The sequence below is a fragment of the Zea mays genome, chromosome 4 (genome assembly GCF_902167145.1).
Source record: "Zea mays cultivar B73 chromosome 4, Zm-B73-REFERENCE-NAM-5.0, whole genome shotgun sequence".
NCBI lineage: Eukaryota > Viridiplantae > Streptophyta > Magnoliopsida > Poales > Poaceae > Zea > Zea mays.
In genome coordinates, this window is record NC_050099.1 from 80,614,722 (window position 1) to 80,636,071 (window position 21,350).

Below are 21,350 nucleotides of genomic sequence, written 5' to 3' on the forward strand. Positions count from 1 at the left end.
CATTACCTGGTTTTGGTATTAATGTTACATCTGAATTATGATCATGTTTCAATTTGTTGTTGATTTAATTATTGTTCATGACAAGATTATTGTGTTAATTGGAACATGGAGCTTAACTTGAGATAATAGTGCTACCACAAGGGTGGATTGGGACGCCCTTGGCCAAGTAATTTGGAAAGCTAGGGAGAGATTACCTTACCCGAAAGGGCAAGCGGGGAGGCGTTGCTGCAGAGTAGAGGGAGGTCCTCGGGTCAGACTGTCTGTAAAGCTTTTTGGACGAGGGATTCCTATGCTTCCTTCTTCCTAAATCCGTAGCGGGTTTTCTCGAACTAGTGGAACTTCGGAAAGGTCTCGCAGTGGATCCCTAGCCATTCACCTTGGAAGTGTCTAAGGGTTTAGCTAACCCTGGCTAATCGGGAAACACATCTTGTGGGTAAAGATGCACAACCTCTGCAGAGTGTAGAACTGATATATCAGTCGTGCTCACGGTCAAGAGCGACTCGAGACTCTCACATGATTAAGCTATGGAACTAAACTTAATCTATCATATGTATTGCATTGTGGGTGTTATTATTAATTGTGATCTATCAAATGAACTATTGGGTAGACTTGCTATTGCATTACCTGGTTTTGGGATTAATGTTACATCTGAATTATGATCATGTTTCAATTTGTTGTTGATTTAATTATTGTTCATGACAAGATTATTGTGTTAATTGGAACATGGAGCTTAACTTGAGATAATAGTGCTACCACAAGGGTGGATTGGGACGCCCTTGGCCAAGTAATTTGGAAAGCTAGGGAGAGATTACCTTACCCGAAAGGGCAAGCGGGGAGGCGTTGCTGCAGAGTAGAGGGAGGTCCTCGGGTCAGACTGTCTGTAAAGCTTTTTGGACGAGGGATTCCTATGCTTCCTTCTTCCTAAATCCGTAGCGGGTTTTCTCGAACTAGTGGAACTTCAGAAAGGTCTCGCAGTGTATCCCTAGCCATTCACCTTGGAAGTGTCTAAGGGTTTAGCTAACCCTGGCTAATCGGGAAACACATCTTGTGGGTAAAGATGCACAACCTCTGCAGAGTGTAGAACTGATATATCAGTCGTGCTCATGGTCAAGAGCGACTCGAGACTCTCACATGATTAAGCTATGGAACTAAACTTAATCTATCATATGTATTGCATTGTGGGTGTTATTATTAATTGTGATCTCTTATTTAATTGAGTTGGTATCTACTTATACTTAGTAACTGTTAATAAAATTTTGACCAACTTTAAAAGTAATGCTCAGCTTTAACCATCTTCTTTGGTAAGCCTTACACTTCACATGAGCCCCCACCGTAAGTGAGCTCATGCACATTATTCCCCACAACTTGTTGAGCGATGAACGTATGTGAGCTCACCCTTGTTGTAATCACATCCTCCCAGGCCAAGGACAAGTACCACAAGATGAGGAGCATGAAGGATGCCGCGATGAGTTCGTGAGAGGTCTAGGCCGTCGTCTCACAGTCAACTATGGTTGCTGGATCGTTGTCTTCGTATGATGTAATTATTTAGATATTTTGTACATAACTCTTATTACATAATAAAGATGTGACATTCGTTTCTGATCCATGAGTCATCATATGTGTGAGACTTGATCCTAGCACACATTTGAGACGCACCCGGGTTTGGCCCTTAAATCTGGGTGTGACAACTTGCTCTCTTGGAGAGCCATTAGTCTCACCAAATACAACTAGTGACTTCAATAGGTCCAGACGATTTGTTGAAGACACTATATGCTTTTGTATTTGAATCATAACAAAGTAAAAATCCTTCAACAACTTTGGGAGAAAATTTAGAATGCCTACATCTTTTAACCAAAATGTAGCATTTGCTCCCAAACACACTAAAATAAGAAACATTGGGTTTGTTACCGGTTAGAAGCTCATATGTTGTTTTCTTTAGGAGGTGATGAAGATAGAGCCATTTTATGGCGTGGCAAGCCGTGTTCACGGCTTTCGACCAAAACTGCTCTGGCGTCTTGTATTCTCTAAGGATTGTTCTCGCCATGTTGATCAGCGTCTTGTTCATTCTCTCCACGACACCATTTTGTTGTGGAGTATAGGGGGCGGAGAACCCATGCTTGATGCCTTCTTCCTCAAGCTACTCCTCCGCTTGAAGGATCTTAAATTCAGAACCATTGTCGCTCTTTATCTTCTTCACCTTTAATTCAAACTCGTTTTGAGCTCGCCATAGGAAGCGCTTTAGTGTACCTTGGGTTTTAGATTTTTCCTGCAAGAAGAATACCCAAGTTAAGCAAAAATAGTCATCAATAATAACTAGACCTTACTTACTTCCCTTGGTGCTAAGATAAGCAATGAGTCCAAAGAGATGCATATGTAGTAACTCCAGTGGTCTTGACGTCATCATTATATTCTTGCTCGGATGACTTGTTCCCACCTGCTTCCCTGCTTGACACACTGCACAAGGTTTGTCTTTCTCAAAACATACATCAGTTAGTCCTAACACATGTTATCCTTTTAGAAGCTTATGTAGGTTCTTCACCCCAACATGTGCTAGACGGCGATGCCACAGCTAGCCCATGTCAGTCTTAGCAAGTAAACATGCCTCTAGATCGACATTCTCTTTAGAAAAATCAACCAAATAAATCTTGTCGTCTAATACAGCTTTAAATGCTAATGAACCATCACTTCTTCTAAAGGTACACTAGTAGAGATCTTATCATCGATGACGTTCGTATTGCGTCACTGCATGTGTATATATCGTCACAGAGTAAGGTTTGTGACGAATTTGTGACGAGTTCGATTTGGTCATAGGGGTCACGTCACATTTGTTGTGTTGTGACGGACTACTCAGTTTCGTCATCGATGTGTATACATTCTGTGACGAAAGGCGCGTTGTCATGGAAGTGAATGCATGCTATGACGATCAGTTGTGGTCATAGAGGAAGACACTTTTCCGTCATAATTCGTCGTCTGCCCGAGCAAACTGACGGCGTTGTTAACGTCGTTTGGTTGCTGTGACAGTACGGTATCGTCACAGATAGAGCCGTGGTTTGGTCATTACCAGCCGTTTGGAAGGTGCTGATGCGTATGACGTCAGCGCTGACGTGGCTAGTGACGTGGCAGCTGACGTCAGCGCTGACGTAACGCTGACGTGGCTAGTACAGTGGCAGCTGACGTGGCATATGTTTTATTATATGCCACCAGTTTGGTCACAGATGTGCAGAGAATAATTTTATTGGAAATTGCAAAATATACTAGAACAGAGGAATGAGCACACAATTCCATATTCCATAGATGAATACAACTAGTATTCCAGTGCGCATACAAACTAAGTGGACAACACTAAACTCAGTTCATAGCATCACCACTTGAGTTCACATTTCAGTTGAGTTTGCACAAACATAACAACATATAATCAAAAGTTGACACCCACGAGCAACTAGAGTTTTTGGGTACCCTCATGTCAAAGAACAGGCCAAAAACAGCAGCTCTGACTAGCAGCCCTCATGTCGAAGAAGAGTTACCATGCAAGGACAAGAGCTTCTTGATGAGCACATTGGTCTCCTCCATCTCCTTGCTGTTCTTCTCTGTTATCTTCTTGTACTCCTCCAACTCCCTTTGTGTCCTCGCCTGCTGTTCCTCAGCTTCTTCACATTTCTTCCTGAGCTGGTCGAGTTCACCTTGAACAGCAGCCGTCGCTTCAGCTGCAAGTTGTTCCCGAAGCTCACTATGATTTGATGATGAAGCCTTGGAGGTTGCCGATGTTTTGATGCCGACGCTTTTCAGGAATTGGTGTGAGCTGCTCTGGGACAGCACCTTCGACACAAGGTGCACACTGGATGCTGGCATCTCACCTTCAGCAACAGGTTCAGCCCTCAAAGCCTCCATATGAGACTGAAATATCATGGACAGAAACAGTTACATGTTATTGCTAATGAGCAACAGCAAGATGCTGACAATAATGTGAAAACAGTGACTTTCATTTCTAGTGCACGGGTCCTACAAGGCATTAACAAAGACTATGAAAAATAGACTGACAGACTCTAAAAGCTATACATTTGATGGCAAATTATAGCAGATTATAGCAGTTACAAATTATAGCAGATTTGCTTAAAAGCTATACATTTGATGGCAAATTAAAAGCTATTCATTTGAAATACTCTATAAATAGACTATGAAAAATAATGTGAAAACAGTTACAAATTATAGCAGATTTGCTTAACAAAGACTCTAAAACCTATACATTTCTAGTGCACGGGTCCTACAAAAAATAGACTATGATATTTACTTTCATTTCAGAAATTTGATGGCAGACAAAATAGACTATGATCTGAACTCCCCTGGGATGGGACAAGCGATCTCACTCATCGATCTCACTCCCCTTCGTTCCATCGACCCACAGCCAGCCTCCCTCATATGATCTCATAAAAATTACACTAAATAAAGAAAACAAATGAACTTACAAGTGCTTCTCTTGCCGGTTCACTCAGGCCACGTTTGGAGCTGGTATGACAGGTCTTGAAGGCGTCCACCGCATCTAGTTCTTCAGTCTGGTCTAAGCTGGGTTCTTCTCGGTTTCTCTTCTGCTTCTGTTTCGTGGATAAACAATCACAGCGAAGTTTGCTCAGATCAAATGCAATAGAAGTTGAGTGCACAAGTGCAGGTAGTAGTACAAGGTAATAGTTACTTACATATGCATGTAAGTGTGCCACATAGCAGCGAGAACCCGTAGCCTGATGAAACTTGACTTGACTGCGGTTCTGCTTGTTCTTTGCACTTATTTCCTACAAGAGAATGAACATGTCAGATTAGATCATAGGTTCAATATGCGAAGATCCTTTGCAAACGTATAGTGAAAGAACAATATATGACAAGATACCCATACCATGTTCTTTGGATCAGACCACTTTGCAACTAATGCCCTCCACTGTTCATCAGTCATGTAAGATACAGGAGAAGTTGTGCTAATCTCATTTGCAGGTACACCATTGAAGTATTTCTGCTTGAGCCGATAACGCTGGTTTTTTACCGCAGAGCGTAGCATATCGGTGCAAGCTTCCTTTGTTGCCTTGTCCTCAGTGTTAACGGACAAGCGCCCCTATGCATATGACAATTCCATAGTTAGTCAATTCAGGTTAAGCAGTATACAAGTGAACCATAGAATCAGTAATGCACTTACATTTAGCTGTGACACAAAGCTGTTGTAGTATTTCTGGTCGTCCTTGTAATCTTTCCAACGAGTTAGGATAGGCATGGTTTCCCGAATAATGATGCCAGCCTCTGATGCAAACTTGGCAGCTTGAACAGGTTCATGTGGCCTTTTTTTGCCTTCCTCAACAGCTATGGGCAGTCTCCTTTGCATAACTTTAGTCATCCTGTCCAGTTGTTTTCCCTTGGTTGCTGCCCTGGGTCTCCTTGGTGCTCGCTGTGTAGGAGCTACAAAATATAATTCGCTTTTATTGAATAATGAAATTGTTTTGTTTCATGCAAATCAGCAAAAGAGATGCCTTATTTGACTGAAAAAATAGAACTTGCCTTCAGTTTCTTCATCTCTAGCTACATTGTCTTGAGCATCACCTGTACTGTCATGAGCAGCAGATGCCATGGCTTCCTCTTCAGCTCTGCTGAAATGATCAGCAAGTCCAGGTGTAGTACGGCTGTTGCCTTCAGCATCACTACTACGCTTCCTTTTATTTCCAGTAATGTCAGCCTGCTTCCCTGGTCTGACATCTTTCACCTTCTCTAGCTCTTGTAGGACCTCATCCACAGTGAACCTGCCAGGCACAACTTTGTTTTCACGCTTACCATTGAAATCCAAGCTATTCCGCCATGAATGTGTCCTTTTAAGGTAACGACGATGTCCAATGTAGCATAACTTGTTCCTTATTGCCATAGACAACGGATTCTTGTCGCAATAAATACATGCATAATACCCTTTTGTTGTTCGCCCAGATAACGTGGCCAGCGCTGGATAATCATGTATACACCATAGTACAGCAGCACGAAGGTCGAACTTCCTACCAGTACATGCATCATATGTCTTGACACCCTTCCATAGCTTCAGCAGTTCTTCAATTAGGGGCTCAAGGAACAAATCAAAATCCTTTCCTGGACATCTTGGACCTGGGATGAGTAAAGACATAAAGCAGTTTGTTGGATTCACGCATTCCCATGGTGGGAGATTAAGTGGTGTCACAAGCACTGGCCACATACTGTACTGGGTACTCATGTTGCCAAATGGATTGAATCCATCGGTAGCTAAGGCTAGCCTCAGGTTCCTCGGATCATTTGCAAAACCTGGGTACTTTCGGTCAAAGTCCTTCCACGCTTCCCCATCAGCTGGATGGCTCATCACATTGGCGACTGGCTTCCTCACTTTCTTGTGCCATTGTGTTTCCTCTGAAGTTTGTTTTGAAGCAAAAATTCTTTTCAACCTTGGCAACAGTGGAAAATGCCTCAAAACCTTATGTGGAACCCGCTTCGAACCAGTTTCATCTTTCCATCTAGACTCTGTGCATACTGGGCACTCATTCAATTTAGCATTAACATTCCGAAACAACACACAATTGTTCTTGCACACATGGATGTTTTCGTATCCAAGGCCCAATTCTTTAAGATATTGCATGGCCTCATTATATGATTTTGGCAACTCACTATTAGGGTATCCATCGGACATCAGCTTCATCATTGCTGAAAATGCTGTATTGCTGATTCGATAACGAGACTTCATATACAACATCCTCACCATAAAAGAAAATTTTGAATGGCTAGAACCCGGACTAAGTGCCTTCTTTGCATCTCCAAGAACTCCTGCAAATCTTGGCTCTTCTCCATCAGCCTCTGCCGCTGCAAACAGTTCACCGATCATCTCAGGTACTCCATGATCATCATCGTAAACATCATCGTCCACATCCATATTTATCCCAAAGTCATTATCATATCCTTCGACATCCTCCTCTATACCCTCAACTTCTGTATCTGCCGACTCCCCATGATGAATCCACCTCGTGTATGTAGCTGACATTCCATAAATGTGTATATGAGTTTCTACTTCACTCTGAGGTCGCAACCTTTGATTAAGACAATTCACGCACGGACAACGAATGTCTGTGTCTTCTGGGTATCTTTCAGTAACAAAATTCATGAACTCTTCAACTCCTTTCACATATGCAGGTGTGAATTGTTTCCCATAAACCCATCTTCTATCCATCTATTTTGACAATAAATTAAAACTTGCATTAACTCCATAACTATGATTACATTGAACACAATTGAAAACCACATCAAACACATGCATATATGAAATAAAATTCAAACGCACATAGAACCTTATTGTCAAAAACACAACACATCAAACCTTGTCTTTTCTCCCCGCCCTGCCGCTGTTCTGTCCATGCCCGCCGTAGCTATGCGCAAGACGCCGCTGCTTTGCCGCGCCCGAAGCTTCTCTGCCTCGCTGTTTGCAGACGACGCCGTTCTTCCAACACAGTTGGATCAATGGATCAGGCGACAAGATCGCTCGTTCGCTGCGACGCTACCCAGTTGCCGATCAAGCGGACGACGACAGACGCCGGCGTCGTTGTGTGCCGTAACCTGACGGCCGATCGCACAAGCGCAGATCGCAGCAGGAAAAAACAGAACAGGCGTGATCGCAGAATGGCGGCTGGGAAAACCTGTTAACATAACGACAGATGGGAACACATTAATAAACGGGACGTTTCTTTATATACACGAACAAGTCCGTAGTCTGGTGGTAGCAACGATTTAACGCAAGCCGCAGGTCCCTGGTTCGAAGCTCCGCAGGCGCACCTTTTTTTTGCCAAATAACTAACTGCCGCTTCGTACTGGGCCGGGTCCGCGTCGCTAGGTGGGGGCTGTGTCCCAAAAAACTGTGGCCCATGTAGGCCAAGGATCCCACGCCGTGTGTACACGTGGGCCGTTTTTTACTAAAACTCATCTGTGACCAATTTATTTCAGCATTACGTCAGCCGATCAAGCCAAATTAATCTGTGACGTTCCTTTCATTTTCGTCTATGACGTTCCTTTCATTTTCGTCTTTAATATTCAAGTCTAATCTTCGTCCCTTGTAATTGTTGACGAAGCTATCAATTTGGTCATAGAAATGTATCAATCTGTGACTGAAGTCACCAGCGTCACTAGAAAATCGTCACTGATGATCACATTCTTACTAGTGGTAGTTATATCAACATTTGTATGTAAACAATTATAACCCATATGGCATAACTGGCTAACAGAAAGCAAATTGTAACCAAGCGATTCTACCAAAAGGCATTTGAAATCGAATGCTTGGTAGTAATCGCTATCTTACCTAACTCGTTTACCTTGCCTTGGTTCCCATCTCCAAAGATGATCGTATCATCGGAGTCCTTATTCTTGTCGTAGGAAGTGAACATCTTCTTCTCCCCCATCATGTGGTTTGTGCATTGTAACACCCTGAATTTGTGGTATAAAATTTTCCCGAATATCCACCAAATTCAGGTGTTACCTTTATCCTCATCTTCCTTTTTGCTCTTTTCTTTACGTTTCAAAGTAGCAGAAGAACTTATTTTAATGCCATGTATTAATAAAACCCTAAGGGAATAATGGTGGTTGCATCATGCTGGAATGCATTTACTTTTTGTTTGACGTATTATCTTGGTATGCATCCATTTAATTTGTAGCTCTTTCTTGTGTATAAATATGAATAGGAATAAAAAGAAAGAATAAAAAGAAGAAAAATAGAAAAAGGGCCACCCCCATTTTCTCTAGCTAGTCTAGCCCCTCATCCCCATGACCCATTGCGGCATGATCCATCCCTAGCCCACCCAGGCGCACCCTCTCCCCTCCAACACACATCGGCCCCGACCTGCCCTCCCTTGTCCATGGCCCAGCTCTACGTGGCCTAGCGCGCGTCCGTGCTCCCCCTAGCCCACCTCGCGCACTGGCCCAACACCGCACCCCCCTCCCGCGCGGTCGGCCCACGACGTGGCCTAGGTCGCCATGGCGCACTCAGCGCTCGCGCGCCCGCAAGCAGCGTGCCTGGCCGTCGCGGGCCCACCAGTCAGCCCCTCTCTCTCCCTAATGTAACCATCTCCCTCCGCTCAACTACGATGTGCCCATAACGTCTCAGAGCTACCCCTGCTTTCTTTTCCCTGTGCATAGTCTCTCTCCCTCTCTCCTCACGACCACTGCACCAGGAGCCCGCCATCGCCGCCCGTTGATCTGCCCCGCCATCTGATGGGACGTCGCCACACTCGGCCTCGCCGTGCACGATGCCTGTGTCACACCCAGTTTTGGAAGTTAAACCGAATGCGAACCATGTACATGCCAGGATCAGAAACTCACGTACACAGCGATTACATAATTGGACATCATCATACATTACTCAAAGTAAATAGTGGAAAGGTACTTTATTACATCAACATGTCCAAGACATCCACAGAGTCTATAACATAGTCAATAACTTTAATATCATCATAGTGCGGAAATATGAAACGTAGTAGATAAGGCCTTCACAGACAACTGACTGGGGGTTTGCCACTAAGAAAAACTAGAACTCGTCGTAGTCCTGGAACTCCTTAAAGTCCTCCATGTTGCCAACATCTCCTCCTGAGCACTGAATACAGTGGGGACAACCTGGGTTGGGGTGGTTTGTAAAGCAAGGGTGAGCACACATCAACATACTCAACAAATGTCCTGTTTGGCTAAAGTGGACTAGCTGTATGTGGAGTTAGGGTTAAGCAGTAGCTTTTGGTTGATCAAGTATTTATTACTATTAGCAGAGCCAAGTTTTAGTAATAAACCCAATTATTACCCAAATGTACTCCCTCCAAGAGGAAATACCAGAGATCATAATTATACCATCATCATTAATCATCATCATAAAAGTAACCAAAGTTCTTCTAATCAAAGAGGATCCCAAGGCCGCTCTTAACCGTAAGCACGATTGATATACCAATTTCTAACACTCTGCAGAGGTCGCACACTTTACCCACAAGTCGTGATTCCCATTCTGCCCGGAAAGAGCCAATCTCCATTGATCACTACCTAGGTGGCCTGGTAGGGTATCACTATGTAGCATTTACAAAGATTTCCCAGAGGTCATAGCCGCCCGTTAGGTTTATCTAGTTTGATAAACATAGTACCTCTCCCCAAAGGAAGGGTGACTAACAAAACCAAATCAAAGAACCTCTGCAACCAGCCTCGGCAGAGCAAGTACTGTGCTCGGACCCCATTGACGGCCCTACGACGAAGCCAACTACACCTCTGGTTCCTCTAATTAACCAACTAAGGGCGTCCCATTCCACCCTCATGGTTGCACTGTTATCCCGGGTTGTCACTCCCCGAATAGGTCCTTACGGAGAGGTACTCAAGAAGATGGCCTGAGTCCCCTAAAGTATCACAAGACCGTCATCGGGATAACATCATCGTATCATAAGTATTCACATCATGTTCATTGATTAAAGTAAAGCAATAGCATAAATCTAACCATGATAACCCAAAAGGTAAACAAGGATAAGTAAATACAGACTAGTCAATCCTTAGGTTTCAATAATGTAATACGAGACGGTGAATTATAAAGTATGTAGGAAATAATGGGTCAAAGGACACTTGCCTTCACCAGGTTGTTGCTCAAGAAGATCTTCGGCAACACACTCAGGAACCACGAGCTGCTCGTTGTCTAAATAAAGTGATCATACATTCAATACATTTGGAAAGAGACAAATGAATAGCACACCAAACATTTGCAATCAGGTAGGTATACACTAGTTTGACAAGACATTGTAACACAAAAGGTAACCTAAATACTAGGGATTAGTACACTTGAAGATTAGTGATTCCCTAAATATTATGGATTACATAGTTTAGTTCTACAAATTTTAGTGGGACATAAAATTATAACATGGATAACTTCATACATGACATAATATTAATCTCAAAATTAAACACCTAAGTATCATTAGGGTTTTCCTTTTTATTTTCTTATTTCATAAATTAATTATTACATATACTAACCTATAGCTTAGACATGAAATTATAGTACATAGACTGTGGATGAACATAATTTATTTGAACAGAGAATATTCCTATGAACATTTTGCAATTTGAACCACTAAATTTGGAGTTCATATGGAAAATATATGAAATAAACAAGTTTTGAAGTTTGAAATATAAAACTAGGTCCAATTCTGTGATTATTTAAAAGGACAGGGGTCTGTTTATAAGAAGTCAGGGGCCTGCACGCAAAACTCAGGGATGGCGGGTTCTATTACCCGAGAATTGGAGGTTCTTTTAACAAAACTGAAATTTTAAGGGGTATTGGGCCTTTCCAACCGCCAGATCACAGATGGACGACCAGGATTAGATCGGTGAGCGAGCGCGCGGGCGTGGGCGAGCGAGCGCGGCTGTCAAGTGGTGTCGGGGTGTCAGTGACCTAAGGAGAAGGCGGGCTGACTAGTCAGGCCCCAGCGCCAGGGGGCGCAGGCGCTGACCGGCGGGGCCCAAGGCAGAGCGCGCGGGCGCAAACTTTTATCCTCGGATCTGAGCCATTGGATCGAGGACGGACGGTCGCGATGGGGCCCATGGGGCTTTACAACTCGGTGACCGGCGTTGCTTCCTCCGCGACGGTGAGGTCACCAAAGATGAGGCAAACGTGGTCACCAGGGAGTCTGGGGTCGCCGAGGAGGGCTAGAACAGGTCAAAAGGATCTGGCAAACTCACAGGCAGACTACCGGCCACAAGAACAGGACCAGAAACGGAAGAATGACGAAGGGAAGGTGCTCCATGTGGGTCGGGCACCTCCGGCGAGGAATTCCAGCCGGGGAGAGGAGGTCTAGGGCGCACTAAGGCTTGGACTAGCTACGACAGAGTAATGGGAATACTACGGACCAAAGTAGGGGCATAGGACCGAGCTAAATCAACTAGTCACGGCGTGGGCGCGGCAAATCGGCGCGGCCAAACACCGGCGAAGCCAAATTGGCCAATACAGAGCGGAATTGGGAGAAATCGAGCGTGGGAACGGACATCTCACCTCGGGACGGAGCTCGGGGTGACTTGGCATGGCACGCGGAGGCTCCGGTTGGCCGGACGTCAAATGATCGCGACAGCGGCGAACTCCGGCCTACGCAAGGAAGAGGCTGAGCGCGGACCGGGTGGTAGAGTTGAGGAAAGGGGAAACCACTGCGGGTTCCCGGTGCGCCAAGCTCAGGCAAAGCTCACCGTGGCCAAAGCGCTGGCAAAAGTTCAGTGGTGATGGCGGAACGGTGAAGCGACGGTGAGGGGGAAACAGCTACGCGACTGGGTGAGTGCGAGGACGGGGGAGACCACGAAAGTGAGGCAGGGGCGAGTTGAGGGAGTGTGCGGGGCTTTACCTAGTGCTCGGGCTACGTGGGCGGGGCGTGTAGTCATGGGTGCGGGTCTGGTGGGCGGGTCGCACGCCATGGGCACGACAGTTGCGGAGGAGGAGGACAGGTCTGACGGAAAGGGCCCACGTGCCAGCGAACGCGGACGGCCGAACGGGCGAACGGGCTGACAAGCGGGGTCCGTGGGACAGTGAGAGAAGGGAACGTGCGCGCGAAGGGAGTTGGCGTCGACAGATAGGTCCCACCGGGTCAAGAAAGAGAGGGGGAGTGAGCAGGAGGGGCGCGACGCCGACAGGTGGGGTCTGCCTGCCAGCGGATGCGGGCACGCACGCTCGGGAGGGTTAGCTGGGTTGGCTTGGGCCGAAAGGCCGAGGGGGAGGGGATTTTGGTCTGCTTTCGTTTTCTTTTTATTCTTCTGAATTTCGAATCCTTTTCCTTTTATTTTTCTCAATTCAAATTCAAATACCAATTCAAATTAAAAGTAATTCAAGCATGTGCAACAATTCAAAGAATATCTTAAGCTCAGCATGATGCAACATTTCATGACTCATATTGTTTTGATAAAATAAATAATTAATCAATCTCCTAATTAACTCAATTCTAGCTGAAAGAAAGAGAGAGAATCTAGAGAGATATAAGAGTAACACCTGAATTTGGTAGATATTTAGAAAGAAATTTTATACCCCCAAATTCAGGGTGTTACAAACCTATCCCCCTTAAAAAGAATTTCGCCCTCGAGATTTAGGGTTGGCTAGCAAAGAGTTCAGGGTACTTGGCTTTCAAATCATCTTCTCTTTTCCAGGTTGTTTCTTCTTCTAAGTGATGGCCCCATCTGACTTTGCACATCCTGATGGTGCTTCTCCGAGTGACCCGATCTGCTGTCTCTAGAATCTGAGTTAGATTTTCAATGCGCTGGTAGAAGTGGGCCTAATAAATCTAGACACCACCTTTGCAATGGCCAGGTGGGCTGGATTAGCTGAGTTAGAGATGAAGGTTGTTTTTGGTCTCTGGCACACTTCTGTCAGTTTTCACATCTTTGAACTAAATCGCTGCATCCGAAGCTGCCTTCGGCCAATAAAATCCTTGTCTGGAAACTTTTCCAAGTAAAGGCCTAGACCCAATATGAGCTCCGCATAGCCCTGCATGTATTTCCTTCATTAGCTCCTGACCTTCGGTTCTAGACAAACACTTCAGCAATACAGAGCAAACTCCTTATTTATACAATTCTCCTTCTATGATTACATAAGGCCTTGTCCTAGCTTCCATTCTTTTGATATAAGCTTCATCGTCCGAAGGATAATTGCCTTGTAGGAAGGATACAATCTTAGTCCTTCAATCTTCACTGTACACTGGTGAGATTGTAAGCACTGCTCGCTCCATGAGCTGACTGAAGGTGATTTTATTGTTTCAAAATCCGAAGGTAATGGGAGCCCCTGTGTCACTGACTTGGATAATAGGTCTACATGTTCATTTTCTCCTCTTAGGATATTCTTTATAGAGAAGCCTTCGAAAGAGACTTCCATTCTTCGAACTGTATCGAAATATTTCTCAAGCTTCAGATCTCTTGCTTTACTGCTTTCGTCGATGTGGCCTGTGATAACTTGTGAATCAGATTTGAGGATTGTCCATCTTATTCCCATTGCTTTAAGTTTTCGAAAGCCCCAAGAGAAGGGCTTCGTACTCTGCAATGTTATTTGTGCAGTTGAACTCCAACCTGGCTGCATAGTAGGTTCTGATCTTATATGGTGAAATTAGAATGGCAGCTGCTCCTGCGCCGAAGGTTCCCCATGACCCATCACAAAACACTGTCCAAGCTTCATCATCTTTTGTTCTTCCTTCGTCCTGAGCCCCTGGCGTCCAATCAGCAATTAAGTCTGCTAATACCTGAGATTGGATTGAATACCTATGGACATAATCTATGATGAATTCATTCAGCTCTGTAGCCCATTTTCCAACTCTTCTCGTGGCTTCTCTGTTCCTTATTATATCCTTGAGAGGCTGAGAAGAAGGTACTATGATATGGTATGACCGGAAATAATGTCGAAGTTTTCTGGAGGCCATCAATACAACATATAGTACCTTCTCCAACTCTGTGTAATTGTTTTTGGTGAACTAAGTACTTCAGAGACGAAGTACATTGGCACTTGCTTCTTCTCTTGGTCATCTTGCTTTTCTTGCACCAACGGTGCACTAACTACAGTGTGAGAAGCAGCTACATACATCAACAATAGGGCTCCAGACGAAGGTGGGGTTAATGTTGTCAGTTCTATTAAGTATTGCTTCAGCTCTTCGAAAGCCTTTTGCTAAGTTGGTTCCCACTGGAAGACTTCGGTTGACTTCAATACTTCAAAGAATGTCAAGTTCCTTTCTGCCGATCTTGAAATAAATCAGTTCAATGAGGCCAACCTTCATGTTAGCATTTGGGTTCCTTTTCTTGACTTCGGTGGCTCCATCCAAAGTATAGCTTCTACCTTGTTTGGGTTAGCCTCAATTCCTTTTGTTGACACAAGACACCCAAGAAATTTCCCCTTCTTTACTCCAAAAACACATTTTTCTAGGTTGAGCTTGAGGCCGGCCATTCTAAAATTGGCAAATGTTTCTTGTGGATCAGCGATGTGATTTTCTTGCTTGGTACTTTTGACTATGATATCATCGACATATGTTAAAACATTCCTGCCAATCTGTGAACAAAGGACTTTAGCAGTCATCATGCTGAAGCTTCCTCCAGCATTCTTGAGCCCCTTAGGCATCCAAATTTGATGGTAGCTTGAATAGCAGTCCAATAGACTCATGAGCTCTGAGGTAGGTGCTGCATCCACAAGGGTGTCTATTCTTGACGAAGGGAACTCATCCTTCGGACATGCCTTATTGAGATTTGTAAAATCAATGCACATTCTCCACTTTCCATTAGCCTTCTTCACCATCATAGTATTGGCCAACCACTCTGGATATGTTACCTTCTGATTACTCCGGCACTCAAAAGCCTTTTGACCTCGTTTCCTGCACCTTCGGCTTTGTCATCGGACATCTTCCGAAGCTTCTGCTTCCTTGGCCTGTGTCACACCCAGTTTTAGAAGGTAAATCAAATGCAAACCATGTATGTGCCAGGATCAGAACTCACGTACACAGCGCTTACATAATTGGACATCATCACACAATGCTCAAAATAAATAGCAGAAAAGTACTTTATTACATCAAGATGTCTGAGACATCCACATAGTCTAATACATATCCATAGTGTTTAACAATAATATCAAAGTGAGGAGTAACGAAACGTAGAAGATAAGCCTACACAGGCAGCTGACTAGGGGTTTGCCACTAAAGTAAACTAGAACTCGTCGTAGTCCTGGAACTCCTCAAAGTCCCCCATGTTGCCAACATCTCCTCCTGAGCACTGAGTACAGTGGGGACAACTTGGGGTGGGGTGGTTTGTAAAGCAAGGGTGAGTACACATCAACGTACTCAGCAAATGTCCCGTTTGGCTAAAGTGGACTAGCTCTATGTGGAGTTAAGATTAAGCAGTTGCTTTTAGTTGGTCAAGTTTTATTACTATAGGTAGAGCCAAATTTTAGTAATAACCCAGTTATTACCCAAAGGCACTCCCTCCAAGTGGAAATACAAGAGATCAGATTTATAATCGTCATTGCTATTCATCATCATAACAATAACCAAAGTTCTTCTAATAGAAGAGGATCCCAAGGCTGCTCTTAACCATGAGCACGACTGATATACCAGTTTCTAACACTCTGCAGAGGTTGCACACTTTACCCACAAGCCGTGATTCCCTTTCTGCCCGGGGTTCTAGCCTCCCCATTGATCACTACCGAGGTGACCTAGCAGGGTCTCACTATGTAGCCTTTACAAAGACTTCCTAGAGGTCATAGCCGCCCATTAGGTTTCTCTAGTTTGATAAACACAGTACATCTCCCCAGAGGAAGGGTGACTAACAAAACCGAATCAAAGAACCTCTACAACCAGCCTCGGCAGAGCAAGTACTGTGCCCGGATCCCATTGACGGCCCTACGGCGAAGCCAAATACTCCTCTGGTTCCTCTAATTAATCAGCTAAGGGCGTCCCATTCCACCCTCATGGTTGCACTGTTATCCCAGATTGTCACTTCCCAAACAGGTCCTTACGAAGAGGTACTCAGGAAATAGCCCGAGTCCCCTAAAGTAATCACAAGAACCTCATCGGGATAACATCATCGTATCATAAAAGATCACATCATGTTCAATGATTAAGTTGAAGCAGTAGCATAAGCTAACTGTTGGGGGCCTTCGTCTTCCGAAGGTCCTCAAAAACACGATGAACAATGTTTCCCAAGTATAATATATGTACAGGAACCTTCAGACTCAGAGTGAAGCTGTATACGATATGAAAAGCATGGTCAGGATGAAGGTCGAATCAGTTTCGAAGCTACGCGTAGGGAAGCTTCGGCTCAGCAGCAGAAAACGGAACTGACCTAAAGAGGAAAAGACTGATCAGTTCATGATAGTTTGTGACATGTTTATAGTTATTTGTTGAGGGCATGAATATAATTTCGACCGGGCTGCGTTCCGTGCATATAAATAGATGAACAGTAACCTCATACTGTTCACGCTGACTTGTATTCACTTGTGCGTCACACTTGGACTTTTGCCTTCTGTCAAGCCGAAGGTACAAATGTAATTCGATATTGTTCATGTCCATTCATGATGACATAATAAAGATATATTAATGATGTCATATGATTATTCATATTATTTCTCATGTTTCGTATGCTTCTTCTTTCATTAATATATACTACGATGATGAAGGTACGACCTTCATGACCTTCGTCCGAAGATCATTATATCCTAAGAGAGATAATGCTTCGAAGGACGAAGGGCCTTAACCATTAACATTTTGTGTTGCCTTGTTCTTAATTCATAGCATTTGAGAACAAGTCCCCAACATTGGCGCCCACCTCCGGTGAACTCAATCGACCACCTTCGGCAAGCCGTGACCTTCGTCATGCCGCCGAAGAAAACTTCTTCATGGCTAGGGGCTGCACTGCAGCCACTGGACGTCAACCAGGACAAGCTGCGCGAAGCTCAAACTCAAAAGAGGAAGGCTACAAGTCCAACACCCCAGGAGGAGTTGGACCAGGAGATAAGGGATCTCGAAGCTATCCATCAACAGGTCGAAAGGAATAGAGAGAAAATGCTTCATCTTTCCGATCTACAGAAGAAGATCGTTGAAGCTGCAGAAGAAATACATCATCTTACTCAAGATGACCAGGACCGAAGACCTCCACAAAGAGAGCTTCGTCAAGACAATTCCTACAATGATGATGATTGGTATGACGATTTCCATCATGGAAATTTTGCTTTTGATGATGCTTCTCCTCTATCAGCAGAACTGCAGACTACCCCATGGCCCCCATCATACAAGCCACCTCAGCTCCTCATGTATGATGGGCACTCAGATCTCAAGTAGTTCCTGATGAGCTACGAAGCAACTATATCTTCGTACGGGGGCAATACCGCAGTCATGGCGAAGTCCTTCGTCATGGCAGTCTGAAGTGTGGTCTAGACATGGTACTCTTCTCTCCGGCTAGGGACAATCACGTCATGGTAGAAGCTTAAGGACATGCTGGTCACCAGTTTTCAAGGGTTTCAGACGAAGCCAGTCACTGCTCAGGCTTTGTTCCAGTGCACTCAAGACCATGAGGAATACCTTCAGGCATATGTCCAAAGGTTCTTGCGTCTGAGAGCACAAGCGCCCATGGTGCCCAATGAAATCGTCATTAAGGCCATGATTAAAGGTCTTCGGCCAGGGCCTATGGCTCAATACTTCGCCAGGAAGCCCCCTAGACTCTGGAGAAGCTGCTTCAGAAAATGGATGAGTACATCCGGGCTGACAATGACTTCCGCCAAATAATGGAGGAAGCTTAGAGATTTTTTGAGATGACTAGGGGCTTCAGAGGAAGAATTCACCCTAGGAATGACAGATCAATCCACAGCTCTAGTCAGAACGATGACAAAGAAGGCCAGTTTTAGAGGTCGTAGCACGACTCACAATCTTCAGGATAGCAGCAAAGCTCCTTCAGGCCACTAGCTCCAAGGGGCCGAGGCGGTAGGGGCTTCCGAGGAAGATATGGGGATTAGCCCAGGAAAATCTATTGCTTATTCTGTGGTGAAGACAAGGGCCACACGACAAGAACGTGTCAGATTACCGTTCAAAAGCAAAAAGAGATCGCCGAAGCAGAAGCCCAGCAGAATTAGCCGAAGCAGGTCTTACATACTGCTTCGTGCCACTCTCCCTACATACCAGAGTGTTGGTGCTTGCTCTCCTGGGCAAGTTGATCCAACAGGGGAATGGAAAGGGTGCAAGCAAAGTTTAGCGTGGGATGGCAATTGCTCTGTTAATCTGGCCTCTCAAGGGCACTGTACGGGGGTATTTATAGGTACTCGAGCAGCCAACGTCCCAAGGCAAGTACATTTATGCCCTCGGGTACCCGGGTTATCGCCAGAATATTCCCATAAAGGGAGGTTACAGACCGTCATTACAGAAAAGCTATTACAGATTAGGCCTTAACACGCTTGTCCACGCAGGGCCCGTTAAAGTGGGCCGAATTCCAAATGGGCCTCTGGGCGAGATGAACACGCAGGATTTAGCAAACTTCGCCGGAGTCTGGCCTTCGTCTTGCAGTGGAGAGGACGAAGGGCAACCGTGCCGATCATCTCGCCTTCGTCGGTGTAGCGAGGCGACGAAGGCTTCGCGCGAAGGGTAGGTCTTCGCCTTCGCCCCAACACCAGAGTATGTGGGCAATCAACCTGCAACTTCTGTTGCTTCGGCAAGCCATTCACAAGCTTCCTGGCCTCAGCTTCCACCGCCACCACCATTGCAACCTGCTTATACCTGAAGCCAGCAGCCAGAAGGGCGCCAGCACTCCTAACAACAACGTGACTTCAGGGAGGAGTCCGAAGCTCGTACAGTCAACAACACTGTACCAGAATCAAAGCACATATACTGAGCAATATCCTGCTTCTGAAACACTTTTATTTTTTATGCCATTTTGATTTCTGTATAAGGAACAAGCAATGAAAACTTAGTTTTAATTTCTTGTAATGATTCTGCCTCTACTAGAATGAAATATATCTTCTTCACAGATTTACGAAGCTCAAAAGTCGTTCATAAGGGAATGCAAAGCCAACATAAACGAAGCTACAAAAAGTCATTCCTAAGGAAGCACAATGTAAGTTTTCTGCTCAAAAGTCGTTCCTAAGGGAATGCAGAGCCAAAATTGACGAAGCTACAAAAAGTCGTTCCTAAGGGAGCGCAGTGTAAGTTTTCTGCTCAAAAGTCATTCCAAAGGGAATGTAGAGCCAAATACCGCCGAAATATAAGGCGAAGAAGTTCAAAAGTCGTTCCTAAGGGGATGCAGAACTTATACCACCGAAATAGAAGGCGAAGAAGTTCAAAAGACGTTCCTAAGGGGATGCAGAACTTATATCACCGAAATAGAAGGTGAAGAAGCTCAAAAGTCGTTCCTAAGGGGATGCAGAGCTTGTGTATTCCAGTGTGGGCGTGTGGGTGTGTGTCTTCGGCATTCTCATCATTTTGCATCATATCATCACATCATTATGCATAACATGACATCATACATCATATTGCATTAACGACGCAAGAATTGAATATGAAGCCAATCTTCGGCAAATGCTTCGTCAAAATGAGAATGTGCTAAGGCACGAAGTAAGCTTCGGGAAATACAGTTTTATCAGGCTTGTCATAAGAAGGGATCTCTTTCTTTATGAAGCATGAAAAGAAGGGAAGGTGTTTTTTCGCCGAAGGCTCAAAACCGGTATGTGTGTAAATTCCATGCATCGCAAAGAAATAAATTACAATAATTTACATATTCGATTCAAAGTTACATACATAAAATGTCACATAGTTTTGTTACAAAAGAGGACTAATCTTCTTTCATTTGTTCTATACATCAAGCTTTTCAAAATGTTTTTACAATAAAACCTATTCCTCTCTAAGGAGTTTCTCCGTAACTTCATTCAGTAATTTATTGACGACTTCGTCAATAATGGATTCAGCCATGCTTATGATGCCCAATGATTCCTTCATCTCTGGATCAGCTAGGGGATCGTACGGCTCCGGTGGTGGGGATAGTTCAGCTGTAGTAGGAAAATTGTTAATACGAAGCCTCGAAGCAAGTACTGAAGCTAAAAAATAAAAAACAATACCTATGCGCCTTTCACGCTCGGCAGCCTCTTCAGCTTGCTTTGCTTTTTCTCGGGTGTCGTGGGTGTCTTTCTCATTCTTTTTTATAATTTCGTGGGCCAGCTCTCGGCCACCGTTTACCCAGACATCATAGTAGAATTTTCCGCCCGCTAAAGTTGCTTCGGCTGAAGGGTCCTTCGTGGCGTCAATAGAGAAGGCAGCTTCGGCCTGAGTTATAGTCTTAACATGATCACAGCCAGCCTTCTCCAGGATAGTTGCAATTCTTCGAGCTCCTGAGAAGGCGCAGATGTCCCCACGGTCATTCAGTATTTCTTCGAACGCTTTAGCTTCTCCACTTATCCATTCAATAACACCTTCCGGATCGCCTCGGATAAAATTTTCTTCAGAAGAGTAGGCGTCCACTTTGGCGAAGCTAGTTTTTAATTTTTTCACGCAATCTAAGGATTTATCAAAGCACCTTTCCTTGGATTCACGAAGTTCTTCAACATTTTTCTCTAGTTTATTTTTCCAATATTCACTGATTTCTTGATTAGCCTGTGCGAGCGCGCAGTTCTCTTTAGCTTCAGCCAGTTGTCTCCGAAGGTCTTCAATTTCGACTTTTTGGGCTTTGGCCTGAGCTTTGTAATTAGCCTCGTCTTCCTTTACTTTGTTCACCAATGAAATCAAAATTTTGTCTTTCTCTAGACCTTCGTTTCTTAGTTCAATCACCTCAGACCGAAGGTTGTTAAGAGCCATTGTACAGCCTTCGTCTTCGGCGCTCTTCTGAGCCCTCAA

At 44.5% G+C, this 21,350-nt stretch overlaps 1 protein-coding gene across 1 annotated transcript; it reads right to left on the minus strand.

Moving 5' to 3' along the window:
• Positions 1-3,268: 3,268 nt before the first annotated feature.
• LOC118476924 (uncharacterized) lies at positions 3,269-4,508 on the minus strand. Its single transcript, XM_035967293.1, has 2 exons — positions 4,464-4,508; positions 3,269-3,894 (listed from the first exon to the last, which is right to left on the minus strand). The coding sequence occupies exon 2, from the start codon at positions 3,886-3,888 to the stop codon at positions 3,505-3,507; it is 384 nt and encodes a 127-aa protein (XP_035823186.1). The 5' UTR covers positions 3,889-3,894; positions 4,464-4,508; the 3' UTR covers positions 3,269-3,504.
• Between the last annotated feature and the right edge of the window lie 16,842 nt (positions 4,509-21,350).